The sequence below is a fragment of the Juglans microcarpa x Juglans regia genome, chromosome 3D (genome assembly GCF_004785595.1).
Source record: "Juglans microcarpa x Juglans regia isolate MS1-56 chromosome 3D, Jm3101_v1.0, whole genome shotgun sequence".
NCBI classification, from domain to species: Eukaryota; Viridiplantae; Streptophyta; class Magnoliopsida; order Fagales; family Juglandaceae; genus Juglans; species Juglans microcarpa x Juglans regia.
The window spans coordinates 29,071,196-29,085,486 of NC_054598.1; the positions used below are offsets into that span (position 1 = coordinate 29,071,196).

Sequence of the window (14,291 nt, forward strand, 5' to 3'; positions counted from 1 at the left end):
TAAACGACAGTGTAGCGGGCAACATAGTAGCCCAACTCTTTAAAAAGAGTCCGTGTCAGACAGCTTTGACGGTTGGTTGTGCCAGCGTGTGACTTTTTTTTTTTTATATATATATATTTTTAACATTTTTAAATATTTTTAAAAAATAAAAGAATATATCAATATATTAAAAGTCATTTATTTAATCATTAAGTAAAAAAATTAAAAAATAAAATAACATACATGAGCTGTGAAGGTAAGGAACAAACTCAAGCGACATATTATTATTTCTCTTCTAAAATTTAAGAATTACAACTTTTCATCCTTCCTTGATAGTGATTTCTGAGATAGGTTTGGGGTAAAGATAAGATCAAAATTTCTCATTTCATTTCATTATTATAATTTTTTTAAATTCTCACACAAAATATAATAAATAATTTAATTTTTTTAAATTTTATTCAACTTTTTCGAATATAAAAAAAAATAATATTAAAAAATAATATTTTATACTTCCGCCTAAAATTAAAAACTCTCATCTCAGTCTCCAAGCCATAAAATCATCCCCACAACAGCACAATTCCGGTACAGGGCCCACTCTCACCCAAAGAGCGCTGTTCAAACGCCGAGCTTGGAGTTCTGTGGATCCCACTTGATAGGGGCGTGACGTATAAGGTCACCATTTCTTTGGATATACACCGTTTGGATTCTAAGGAAGAGTAAAAAAGATCGAATCAAAGCACCACTCGCACAGACCACAACCTTTTTACCTTTTTCCTTGGGCCACTGGTCTGGCACAAGACAGCCACTTCTCTCAGAATCCATGTTCTCTCGCCTAATTCGCTTTTGTACGTGCGGATGCAGACCTTTAAAAAAGTTTTAAGGAGTTCCTTCTGCTCGTTCCTTGCATGTTTGATGCTCTCCACCAAGCCACACGTATGGAAAAGTAGAAAGTTTGAAGGAACCGCAGACTGAACTCCATCCTTCAACCACTTCAATACCTATCGCACCCACCTCTCTCTCTCACTCTCTCTCCAGAATAGACTGAATGGTCATAGGCAAATAAGTCAACGACGAGATCAACCTTTGCAGCCGAACAAGTGTTCAAACGCAATCGAGCTGTAGGTGGAAAGTTAATGAGTGTACTACACACGTTGCTATGTACTACTCTGTAGTACATGCAAAGATCTGCTCTTGGTACGGTTTCGTGCGTGTGTCTCTCTTCTATGACTGGCTTTCAATGGTACTAAAGGCATCGATAAATACGGGATTTTATTCCTAATGGACATTGCGTAAACTTGCTCTGAGTTGATTCCTCGGCTAAATTTGTGAGACCCATATGGGAATTTGTGGAGACTGGAGTTTTCAGTTTTCACGGTTTTCCTGTGGTACCTATTAATATTCCTGTGCTTACATTTGAGGACCCAATTGGGTTTTGTGGCTGTTAAATCTTTCTTTGAAAGTTTTCTGCGAGTCAACGATCAGGTCCTTGAATGAAGAAGGTGACAAAAACTCATTTGGGTTTTTCTGTTCCGTGAAAATTCCTTCCTATATATTGATGTAGAATTCCAAGAAAGAATCTTGAGACTTTATAAGCTTGCCTTGTCAGAGTTCTGACTTTTTGTATCTGAGCAAAGGAGAAAAGGAGGAAAAAAACTGAGGTAAGATGATTCTTATTGGTTTTACAAAGTATGCAATATTATTTATCGTTTTCTCATCTACTTGGGGTTATGAGATTGAGATTGTTTGTTGATTGTATTGGATTAGGTGGAAGATTTTGATCATTCAAATCAGCAACATGCAAGAAGAAGAATTGCATGAGATCGGGAATTCTGAGAGAGGGGACATCGAGCAGATTCGAGAAGAGCCAGAGGACTTGAAGAGAGTGTCACCATGGAAGAGACAGATAACAATTCGGGGACTTCTAGCTAGCTTAGTTATCGGAATCATTTACAGTGTGATAGTGATGAAACTTAATCTCACTACCGGGCTAGTCCCCAACCTCAATGTCTCGGCTGCTCTCCTTGCCTTTGTTTTCATCAGGACATGGACTGCACTGCTCGAGAAAGCAGGAATTGTATCAATTCCATTCACTCGACAGGAGAATACCATAATTCAGACTTGTGCAGTGGCATGTTATAGCATTGCTGTTGGAGGTTAGAGATTTTGATTTTTTTTTGGCAGTAAAAAAGGTTTCTCCTTCTGTTAAATTTCTAATATTTTACAACATACTAATGCATAAGTTGTAATCTTAGCCACTTATGGGAATTGCAGGTGGTTTTGGGTCTTATCTGTTGGGTTTGAATACAAAGACATATGAACAAGCAGGGGTTGATACAGAGGGGAATACTCCTGGGAGCACCAAGGAGCCTGGGATTGGTTGGATGACTGGTTTCCTTTTTGTAAGCAGCTTTGTTGGGCTGTTGGCATTGGTTCCTATCAGAAAGGTTTGCTTTTTGTGATTACTTCTATTAGGTTATTTTCGTTATGAATTAATTAGTTTTAGGAGAGTATTTTCCTTGTGGTACTTGAAGTGGTTGTTTTCTCTTACAGATCATGATAATTGACTACAAATTAACTTATCCAAGTGGAACTGCTACTGCGATTCTCATTAATGGGTTCCATACTCCAAAAGGAGATGAGATGGCGAAGTACGTATGTCCTTTTATAACTATTGTCTTTTCAAATGAAACCAAAACAATTTCAGTATGAAACATTTCTAACAAACTCAAATCCTACTTGCAGGAAGCAAGTTCATGGGTTCACAAAGTTCTTTTCATTTAGTTTTGTATGGGCTTTCTTTCAATGGTTCTATTCTGGTGGAGATCTATGCGGATTTGCTCAGTTTCCTACATTTGGATTGAAAGCTCGGAAAAACTCGTGTGTACTTCACATCTTTTCTCTGGCCTTTGTAGCCTTATCCAAAAGTGGTCTTTACCGTGTCATTGATTAAACAGGTTGAATTTTGCAGATTTTACTTCGATTTCAGTATGACCTATATTGGAGCGGGAATGATATGTTCCCATCTCGTGAACTTGTCTTTACTTCTTGGTGCGGTGCTCTCTTGGGGAGTAATGTGGCCATTGATAAGGGGGCTAAAAGGGGATTGGTACCCTGAAACTTTATCGGAAAGCAGTATGAAGAGTCTTAATGGTTACAAGGTCTGAAGTCTGGACTTTTAAGGCCATTTCTTGAGTTGAACTATGAATTACGTTTTGGAGTGGTTGTAAACTTTGACAATTCCAGTCTTAGAATGTCCTCTTGTCTGCTGCAGGTTTTTATTTCCATTTCCCTGATCCTGGGAGATGGGCTTTACAATTTTCTCAAGATACTGTACTTCACTGCCACAAACATCCATGCAGAAGTGAACAAGAAGAAACTTAAACCATGTAAGTGGGCACTTATGGGATGTTGGCATGCTGAAATTGATGTTCTTTTACTCTTCTGTACCCTTAATTGGTTTCCTTTTCCTACAGCATCTCCAGATAACCAGAATCAGCCTCTTGATGATCTGCGACGAAATGAGGTATTCATAAGAGAGAGCATTCCCATATGGGTGGCATGTACAGGGTACATACTCTTCTCCATTGTATCCATCATTGTGATTCCACTCATGTTCCCTGAGTTGAAGTGGTATTACGTAGTCGTTGCCTATGTTCTTGCACCCTCTCTTGGCTTCTGCAATGCTTATGGTGCGGGTTTAACTGACATGAACATGGCGTACAATTATGGCAAAGTGGCTCTTTTTGTGCTTGCTGCCTTGAGTGGAAAAAACAATGGCGTGGTTGCAGGACTTGTTGGCTGTGGTTTGATTAAATCCATAGTTTCCATCTCTTCTGATTTGATGCACGATTTCAAGACTGGTCATCTCACTTTCACTTCCCCTCGATCAATGCTTGTAAGCCAGGCTATTGGGACAGCAATAGGCTGTGTGGTAGCTCCTCTCACTTTCTTTCTCTTTTACAAGGCTTTTGATGTTGGGAACCCAAATGGAGAATACAAAGCTCCTTATGCCATCATTTACCGGAACATGGCAATTCTAGGTGTTGAAGGCTTCTCAGCCCTACCCCATCATTGCTTGCAACTCTGCTATGCGTTTTTTGCCTTTGCCATAGCAGCCAACTTGCTGAGAGATCTTAACCCCAAGGGTATTGGGAAATGGGTTCCTCTTCCAATGGCTATGGCTGTGCCTTTCCTTGTTGGTGCTTACTTTGCAATTGATATGTGTATGGGGAGTTTGATTGTGTTCACATGGCACAAGCTAAATGGCAAGCAGGCCAGTTTGATGGTTCCTGCAGTTGCTTCTGGTTTGATATGTGGAGATGGATTATGGATTCTCCCTTCATCAATCCTTGCTTTGGCCAAGGTACATCCTCCCATCTGCATGAACTTCTTTCCATCCAGGTAGAATTTCTTTGAGACTGAGAGAGAAAGGATAAATGGGATGATCTGACGTCGAGTCTTAGACAAAGCATAGGGATGATATCCTGTTTCAATTTATGTATAATAATGCAGCATTTTGAATAAGTGTACCTAAGCTGCTACAGCATTAAATGTAAATGATCTCAAGTGGCAGGGAAGCACTGGTCATTGACAGTGTAAACGACCAAGTTGGATTAAACTTGCTCAGTTACTCTGTCTGTATTAAATGAATAATTACCAACAGCTGCTAACATCTGTAGTTAATGCGAGGTGGATTGAGATTTCTGTTCAGAGCATTAACTGTTACCGTGGGCAATGTCAACTCTAGCATTAAATGCAGCTAGGTTCACATGTTATATCTATCTTTATCCGAATTGTATTCAGTGTTTGGTCAGAAAATTATAGGAAATCGAAATCCAACGTATGAAATATTGTTTGCCAGTGAAAATTAATTGTTTTCCTTTGATTACAAGTGTCCCAAAAAAATATTTGCCCATATTTTGTTGGTATGCAAGTTATTTACAGACCACCACTATTCAAAGCAGTTTTACTTGAGGGTTGTAATTGGTCCGGTCGAAGAGTGGTTATGGATCGAAAATTTCGGTCTAATATTTTTGCCGGACTAGACTATTATTACCTATTTGTTTGGTTGGTCTATTCGGCCTATGAATTTTTTTTTTTTTTTTGTTGACAAAAAATTTATTACAAAAAAATTAATAAAATTAGTAAAATTAAAATTAAGTGACGTCTTTAACATTTATATATGGTTAATGAATATTAAATAATTTCATTGTATATATAGTCAATAGTAATCCATTGAATGAAAATTATATAATTATTTTATACAACTATTATATAAAATAATATTATATATATATATAATTTTTAAATATATATATATACATTTGGTTCAGTCCGGTTCTAATTGAACCATTCGGTCCGGTCGGTTTTTTTCAGTTTGGACTAATAGTCTTACACCCTAAGTTTTACTACCTATTTTCTGGCTTTTCAACTGCCACAAAACCATCGAAAACCATTGAATCTTGATTATCATCAAATTGAGAAACCCTAATCCCGACAGAGGTGTAGATATTGAGTCGAGATTTGAGGTAAAGACACGTAAGAAGTTGTTATCAACTTAATACACCAAACCTCGTTGTTGAAATAGACCCTATGACCATTATCAATTGGTTTACGTCTAATTCTCGACTATCATTGCTATCTGTGAATCAAATGGAAGACGAGTTTTTCTTTCATGGTAACAAAATTCCAACAAGGTGCTTGAGCTCAATTAGCATACTTACTCATTCGAACTTAATTTAAACGCGAATGGAAAACAATTAATTCAGTTGTCTAGGGAAAGCGTCGCGCAAGCAGCTGCTGATGTGGCAATTAAACGAAACGTACCATTTTGATTTGAATTGTTTCCCTCATCCTCATGTTTCAGACCAAACAAGTTTCCCTCTCTACAATTTTTCTTCCTCCCGACTTCCCTCCCTCTCTGCTCCTCACGAGACCTCTTTCTTTGTCCCCTCGAAGTCACGTCCCTCCACTCAAAGCTGCCGCTTACTGCCTCCCTTAGTGTCGAGATTGAAAGTCTAAGACCACCCACACGAACGAAGCCTTCGATTCCTCCTTCCCTTAGACACGTCTCCTACCGAAGGTAGCAATCCCTTCGTCATCCTCCCTTCATCTTCATCTTTTGGGAAGAGCCCAGTCCCCTTCATCTAAAAAAACCCTAACTTCTTCGTTTCCCTTCATCCTGAAAAACCCTAACTTTCCTTCCCCTTCATCCTGAAAAATCCTAACTTTTGAATTTTCAATATGCAGCTCCACTTCCAGCACGCAGCTTCATTTCCGACATCTGCTACCACAAATCCAAGGTCCTATTTAAATGGGTATATTTTCCATTAACATTCCATAATTTTCTCTTAGGATTTTTTTATCTATGAAATGTGTGATTTTTTTTAATCTACAAACTGTTAGGATTTTTTAGGTTCTTTCTCTTTGTATTACTGAATGGTATTTTCATTCTTTGATTTGAAAGTGTGGTAGATATCTATTTTCTTTCTATTACCAAGAAACGTGAAGATTTTTTTTTCGTTTCTGTTGTAATCAAAATGGCAATTTATGTTATTTTTCGACTGATTTCTAGTACCCAAGATTATTCTTCAAAGTTTTGTTGACCCATTGTGGAGGGAGATGAAAAGGAAAAAGAAGAGAGAGTTGTGAACAATCCATGGAGATTTTTCCTATGATAGATTGTGAAATTAAAAATTAAGATTTAATTTAAGGTGAGATTATAATATAGGACTTACATCATTGAACATGTAATGTTGTATATATCTGGGTTATACTATCTGATTCGAGCAGAGAGAGTCTCAATTCTCGTAAAGAAATAGATGGAAGAAAATATTAACATAGGACTTGAAGTGACACTGTGTCTGGTATAACTGATATTATCATTCTCTTAGTTTGCCTATGATATATGATCCCAAAAGGTAATAGTTATTCTTTCTCATATGGCCAACATTTCACGTTCCAATTCGGACAACTAGTTTCTATTCCTGTGTTGAAATTATGGTCTCTGTGTGCAAATACATGAACCGATTAATTGTGCAGTTGGGACCACTGCTGCCTCTTTCTATTTTTTTCTTCATTTATTTTCTTTTTTCTTTTCATCAGCCGACATTTATCCCCCACTATCTTTATCAAATTTTTAGTCTAAAAAAGAACTCTTATGATAAGGCATTAAATAATAGGGCACCCTACAGAGTTGGGATCATAAAGAAGATCCAAAACATTAAGTTTAGGGGCAGAAGCTAAAGCTACTGTGCTCTAAAGGTATTGAGAAATCAAGATAGCTTGTTGATTGGTGGTAGTTGGTGCTTTCGGCCTCTTTATCTTTTAAATGAAGCCTTTTTATTGTAACCTGTAGTTTGGTAAGCTATAAAAGTAGCTACCATATTTGTCTTCTATTTGACTCACTAGCTTTTCAGGCTTGTGCTCTTTCTTAAAGTGCTTGTTTAGGTGCTTGAAAATATTAGATTTTTCCATTTTGTTTATACTTGGAAAGAAAAAGAATAATTGATATGTTTTCAAATGCATCAAAACTTGTAGCTGTCAACCTCCTTAACATCTTGTCAGTAGTCAAAGAGAGTTTCTTAGCAGCAGGTTGTTTCACATTCTTGATACAAGAAACTAAAAGCTGCTGCAACTCATTTAATTGTTTCCAAGTCAGTAGTCAAAGAGAGTTTCTTAGCAGTAGGGTTTCATTGGTGTACCTGTCAATGCATTGGAGTAGAAACTTAAGGAAGCATGAATTAGTTTGTCTCCATTAGACCATTAGACATACAATTTTAAAAAATAATCATAGAATAAAATAATCTCTACACATGTAGAGATTGTGTGCCTTGTGCATGTTCTATGGTCCAAGTGTCGACTGTTCTATGAGTTAATTGTCAATTGTTACCATATCACCAAAAAAAAAAAAAAAAAGAGTTATAGCTGATTTTTTCTTGTAGTTGTAGCTTCTAACAAATTTCTTTAATACATTTTACGCCCACAGTAATGCATTTCTAACAAGGAAGATACTCGCCCCTGTCCGGTTCAGGTGGAAGGCAAGTACATATCCTTTTGTATTCCTTCTATATTATGCATTATTTTCTCTTGTATGTTCTTTGCTTTTGTTTTACTTTTCAACTCGTCTGATTTTGGTTCATGCTAAAATGTCATCATCATCACTGACTTCTTTACGTCAGCGAAACCATCGTGCTTCTGTAATATTGAAACTACATTGAGATATTTAAATACTAAAAGAAATTCAGGACAACCCTTCTTAGGGTGTCCAAAGTACAACACAAAGGTAAATAGTACTCTTGTAATATAACTTGAAATAATATATTGATTAATATTACGTACCTAACACTTTTTATATGTGTGTTAAATATTAGGGATTACCATATTGCAAATATTTCAAGTGGGCTGATAGTAATCAACACATAGAGTCGGATCTACAAGAAATAAAAATTCAACTCTTAAGGAATGAGGAAGAGCTTGAGAAGAGACTCATCGATGTCGAAAGGAGGGAGATTCAGCTCTGTAGAAATGAGGAAGTTCGAAAAAATGAGTTGGTCCTTCTTGAGAGAGAAGCTCTCTTGAGGCGTTTACGCATGCTACCCCGGTTGTATTAGGGTTTTGTGATAGTTGTTTGTTGTTACTTGGTGAATTGGTAGTGGTTTATGTTATAAATCATAGTCTGAATTTGTAGTGTAAGTATTGTAAATAGCTTAGAGAATTGAAGTTGTAGTTTAAGTGTTATAAAATAGCTTTTGGAAGGTGATTTGTATATTATTACCATCACTTGGCAAAGGAACTCTCAATGTACACATATATTGCATATTTGGGACCTTCCAAAAGACAGTTTGTATGTATATTATTGCTTTACACGTATAGTTTTTTGTCATTATGATGGATTTTGCTATAGTTCAGTCATAAGGACTTAGTTAATAAAATTGTGAGTATCATCCTCTTTGATAGTCCTGTATATTTTTAATAAGATCACATTGATACAAGAGCATAAGCAGGTAATGTCATCACCTTCAAAACAAACTTATTTAATCAAGAGCCAAAACTGGTGCATAAACAATCTGGTGCATAAGCAGGTAATGTCATCACCTAAACAAACTTTTTAGGTTGACTTTCTCACGCACACCAAGCAACCAAAATTGTAGGACTAATTAGTGATATCCAAGTGGAGCAAAAACATCATTTAACTCGCATCCATGAAAATGCACGTCCAGCAGTTCAATATTGCAGCAAATTAGAAAAGACCATAAGCTATATAGAATAGGCAAAGTGGGAAAAATCAACCTAAATTAACTGGCTAACAATTCTCAAAACCGAAGAGCCCTTTCATCACTATGAATATGCAATTCTTGCTAATCAAACTTCCCACTCAAAATTGGTGCATCATCACAACAACTCAAGATGTACCTATAACTTGTATATCATTCTTCCCACATAAATAAATTACAATTTTCACTTGTGCCATGCTTTCTTCCCACAAAAGTAATTACAACAATTAGAATAATACTCTTGCAAGCTTTCTTCCCAGGAAAAAAAAATAAAATTTTCAACTTGAAAACCTTTCTTCCCACAAAAATGTACCTACCAAAACTATAACTTGCCAAGCTTTCATTCCCACAAAAATAATTACAACTATTGGTAGTGTCATTCTTTCTTCCCACAAAAATGTACCTACAAAAACTATAACTTGCCAAGCTTTCATTCCCACAAAAATAATTACAACTTCCACTTGTGTCATTCTTCCTTCCCACCAATATATTTACAAAAACTACAACTTGTAAGAATTCTTCCAAAAATATACATAGAACATATCACTCGACAAGCTTTCTTCTCACAAATAATTAGAAACACTGGGTGTTGCCACGATTTCTTCTTCCAACCATATTACAAACTGGTTCAACACAACCTCCACAGACAATAGTCCTGCATCTCGTCATAGTAAAAATATTTAATGAGAAGTCATATATATATATATATATTTTTTATATATAGGTAAGTCATATCTAATAGACAATTTTCATGCACATACTTTTCATGCATATACCACAAAATTGAATCATAAGTTATAAAGTTTCAACAGATATAAGCAGAAATTAAAATTTAACCATATCATTTGGGCAAAAGTAGTGATCCATCCATTCTAAGTTGCATCTGTAAAAAATAAATATAAAATATTAATGTGACATCAATTTGGTGATCTTAAAAATATCAAAAGTTTAGAAATATTACACTTTCTTGACTCCCAACCATATTTTGGAATCCACTAATGTCAAAAGTTGAGCTGACTGGAACAGTCTAATAATACATAGATAACAAAAAAAATATGGCAAATATAAGTTTATCGCATGTATGTGGCAAATACTTGTCCAAGTAAGGCAACAATTTTGCAACAAAAATATGCATACCTGCATGTTTCCTTTAGCAGCAAGATCTATCTTGGATGGGCCAAATAAATTCTTACACGTGTTTTGGGCTGGCGTATCTCCTCCATCTCACTAATAATCAAGTAATAAGTAAAAATTCTATATCAGCACAATATTTGCATAAATAAATCAACTCAAATAAACATGTATGTGGCAAATATTCTTGTTATTAAAGATATCAAGCCTCTTTACGTTTTCCCTTTACATTTGTTTTCTTCGTCCTCGCTTTAACTTTCCGCATTTCTTGCTCCATCCTGTATGCTCTCCTCAAAGATGGAAGTCTGCCTTTTCCGCGCACAACTCGTGGACTGAGTTCTTGCTGCGAACTACCAACTATAGTTGTGTCCTTTGTCGTTAAACCAACATTGGAATCCGTTTGGGTCATTGAAAGGGGTTCTTGGTTGCCATGATATAAATAAATCATTGCATATAACTTCTTAGTTGCATCTTTAGTATGCTCTTTTGAACTCGCTACATGAGTAATCATCCAATAACAAATATTCAACAGACTTGAATATCTGTTAGTATCTTCCCGTTGATTTCTATTTGATGTCCTTCCTTCATTCATCTAAAATGTACCTATCTAGCAAGTACTTTATCCCATTACATTTGAATATGGCCAAGACATGCCTACACAGTATCCCCTTCAACTAAAATAACTTACATGAACACTTAGCATCACGGTCTTCCTCGTTAAAGCCCACATAATATGTAACATATTTCGTGAACTCCTCAACAAAACATTCATGTTCTACTAGGTAGGTCTTCTTCACACCATCACTTTTAAGTAGAGATAGATCCATATCGAGCACTCATAACTTGTTGCTGAACTTCCCTGAATTTTGCATTCGTGTACAACTCTTGAAATTTCTTATTGATTGGAGATTTAGATATACATGGAATTGTAACACTAAATGAGTGGAAGTCCGAATTAATTTCATTCTCGATTTTCTTTTTCAAGGCATTGTCAAACTAGTCGACAAACTCCTTCAAGTTTGTGTTTGCATGAACATATCCATCCAAAAATGCATTCATACTTTTGCTACGTTGTGTTGTACTCATGCCAATCCAAAAATACTCCATAAAAAATACTGGTACCCAATGTGTGCGCTCAACATACAAACTTTGCAACCAGACATTCTCTTGAAGTTGTACGTGCTAATTAACGCTTCCTACAATTTCTCAAACTCTTCAATAGTTTGAGTGTCATACACACATTTCATCAGCTGAGTTTTCAGGCCACTTTTGTAGGTACGATGGGCGCCAAGCTTCTCGGAGACTTTTTTCAGTATATGTCAGAGGCAAAATCTATGTTAGCCTTTTGGAAATACAATAGCAATTGTATTTTTCATTGATCTGTCTTGGTCAGTAATAATAGTTTGCGGCGTTATATCATCCATACACTGCAGCCAAGTCTGAAATAACCATGTAAAAGTCTTTGTGTCCTAATTGGAAATTAACCATGCTCTCAAGAGAATCGACTACCCATGATGGTTTACACCAACAAAGGGAGCAAAGGGCATCTCATATCTGTTTGTCAAGTACGTGGTATCAAATGTTACCACATCACCAAAATCTTGATAAACTGCCCTACTGCGTGGATCTGCCCAAAAGACATTTTTTAACCTCTCATCATAATCTAAATCCATCAAGACAAAGAATCTGGGATTCTTGTACTGCATCCTACAAAAATAATCTCGAAATACTCCAGCACCACCTGCTCCAAGTCGTAGATGTCTTACCTTATCGATGTAATTGCAACAATGTTTTTTCAAAAATGGGAAGTTCTCAAATCCTCCTGCACTCATAACAAGAGATCTGAAACTCTTGTTTATTCAAATGCCAGCTAGGTCGTTAGTATCTAGTACCCTTTTTACAGTCTCACTAACTTCGCGATTACATCGGAAGAAGCGGGATTTCTGTGGACTCAATCCATGATTGTGGGTATTATGAAATGTGGTCAACCGCATTTTTCCTTCAACTTTTAAGGCATTAATCATTGCCTTACAATCACGAGCACAACTAAGAGTAACATATCTGACACTCCCTTCATCATCCCTTTCACTCCTTTGTGCCATGGATCCAAACCCGCATTTCTTAATATATAGTTTATAATAGCTCATTAATTCCTCAAAAGAATCAAACTTCATCCCCGTTTTTTACTCCTCAATCATATCACCACCATCCATTCAATCTAAAGGAGGTGTCTCGACTGCGCCATCACCAGTTTCCCTGAATCTGGCCTAACCTCTTCACCTTGTTCATGAACCCTAGAGGAGAAATATGTCGCTTCAGTTTCCCGACACCGGAGCATATCCTCTTGGAATCTTTCGATCGTTCCGGAGCTTGTAGTCATGGGAGGAGTTGGAGGTCTCATCCCATATTGAAATGGGTAACCATTATTCTGCTAAAAAAGAAAGCAATTAAACTTTCAAAAAATAGTGAAAAAAAAAAGGAAGTTGCATCGCCATCTGAATGTTGCTTGGACATTGGTATGCATTTGGATATGTGATAAAAGTCGGTGACCATGCAGGCCTTGGTTTGTAACTGTGCATGTAATTTGAAAAGTTTGGAGCAGTTATTGGGATGTCCTAACATAACAATAATAATGATAATTAGCAAGTACGAGGTTGACAAACTCTTAACAAATATTAAGAATCATATAACATACCGCGGTTGGGGATTTGAGCTACATGGTGTTGAGAGAGATAGGTTTTCTTTCCCTTTTTCCATGCTAATATATTGCATTAAAAAAATTATACAACCATTTTTATAGGAGCAAAAAATATCGAAGAATTCAACATGTTTAAAAAATAGCAGCTTTTTAAACTTTTTGCAACAATTCAAACATTTAATTTACTTCCAGAACTAATTATTTCATGTAGACAACCATAGCAAGAACAAGTTAATAATTTTGCTACAGGAGTTGGCAATCATCCAGATGAAGAGGTTATTTGTAGAGTTTTTCGTAACTACCTACGGTGGGCACGTGCCAATGCTAAAATGTAAATTCGAAAACGTTAATGTTTGATGTGTGTCCCCTTAATTAGCATATCAAAAACTGACGGAAATCATTCAAGTTTACATGAATACACGTTGTTTTTTTTAACACACATCAGTACTTCATCCAATACATTCAAAGCACAATCCAATATATGATTTCTTACCACACGGTGAAGAAGAAATTAACCCAAATTTTACATAGCAAAACCAAGATCCCTGACCCATTTTTTCCAAAATTGTTACCATTCAATCACACATATAATAATCTATAATCACAACTAACATGAGTACTATAAATTAAAAATTTACATAAATTTAAGAGTATAGAAAACTTACCAGTGCAAGTCCTCAAAGCTTGAGGGTTGGTGTATATATATATATATATATACACCTATTGGAGGATATGGTTTAAATGATAGGTGAAAATTAAAAAACAAAAAAATTAACAAGGGATTTGTAGACTTGAAATTGAGAGAGAAGAAGTGAAGTGTAAAGAAGAAGATGTAAAGGAAAATAGAGGCTACGAGTAAGTCTTTCTGGGCGATATGTTAAACGGAGGGAGCTCAATTCCTACGTGCTCAGTGTAAGCAGTTGCCACTAATTTTTCAGAGGGAGATCATGTGTCCTGCTTTTGTTAAACGGAGGGAGATGTATCCTGTTGTTGTTATAAAAAATGAAAAACACTCAATTTGGTGTCGCTCAACGAAACACTTAGTGCTTTTGTGTTGTGTTCCCTAAATGAAAAACACTTAATGCTTCTGTTTTGAGAAACCGAAACCTAGTTTTAGACATTTTTAGACATGTTTTCAAGCTTGAAAACAAAGCTTGAAAAAATAGCTTCAAAACAGAGGAAATTCATCCAATACATTCAAAACATAA

General features: G+C 36.1%; 1 protein-coding gene across 1 annotated transcript; it reads left to right on the forward strand.

Annotated features, from left to right (window-relative positions):
* Positions 1-915: 915 nt before the first annotated feature.
* On the forward strand, positions 916-4,689 carry LOC121253976 (metal-nicotianamine transporter YSL3). The gene is made up of 9 exons (XM_041153928.1): positions 916-1,637; positions 1,745-2,132; positions 2,251-2,423; positions 2,530-2,627; positions 2,722-2,856; positions 2,948-3,137; positions 3,251-3,365; positions 3,453-4,394; positions 4,441-4,689. The coding sequence occupies exons 2-8, from the start codon at positions 1,775-1,777 to the stop codon at positions 4,382-4,384; spliced, it is 2,001 nt and encodes a 666-aa protein (XP_041009862.1). The 5' UTR covers positions 916-1,637; positions 1,745-1,774; the 3' UTR covers positions 4,385-4,394; positions 4,441-4,689.
* Positions 4,690-14,291: the final 9,602 nt, after the last annotated feature.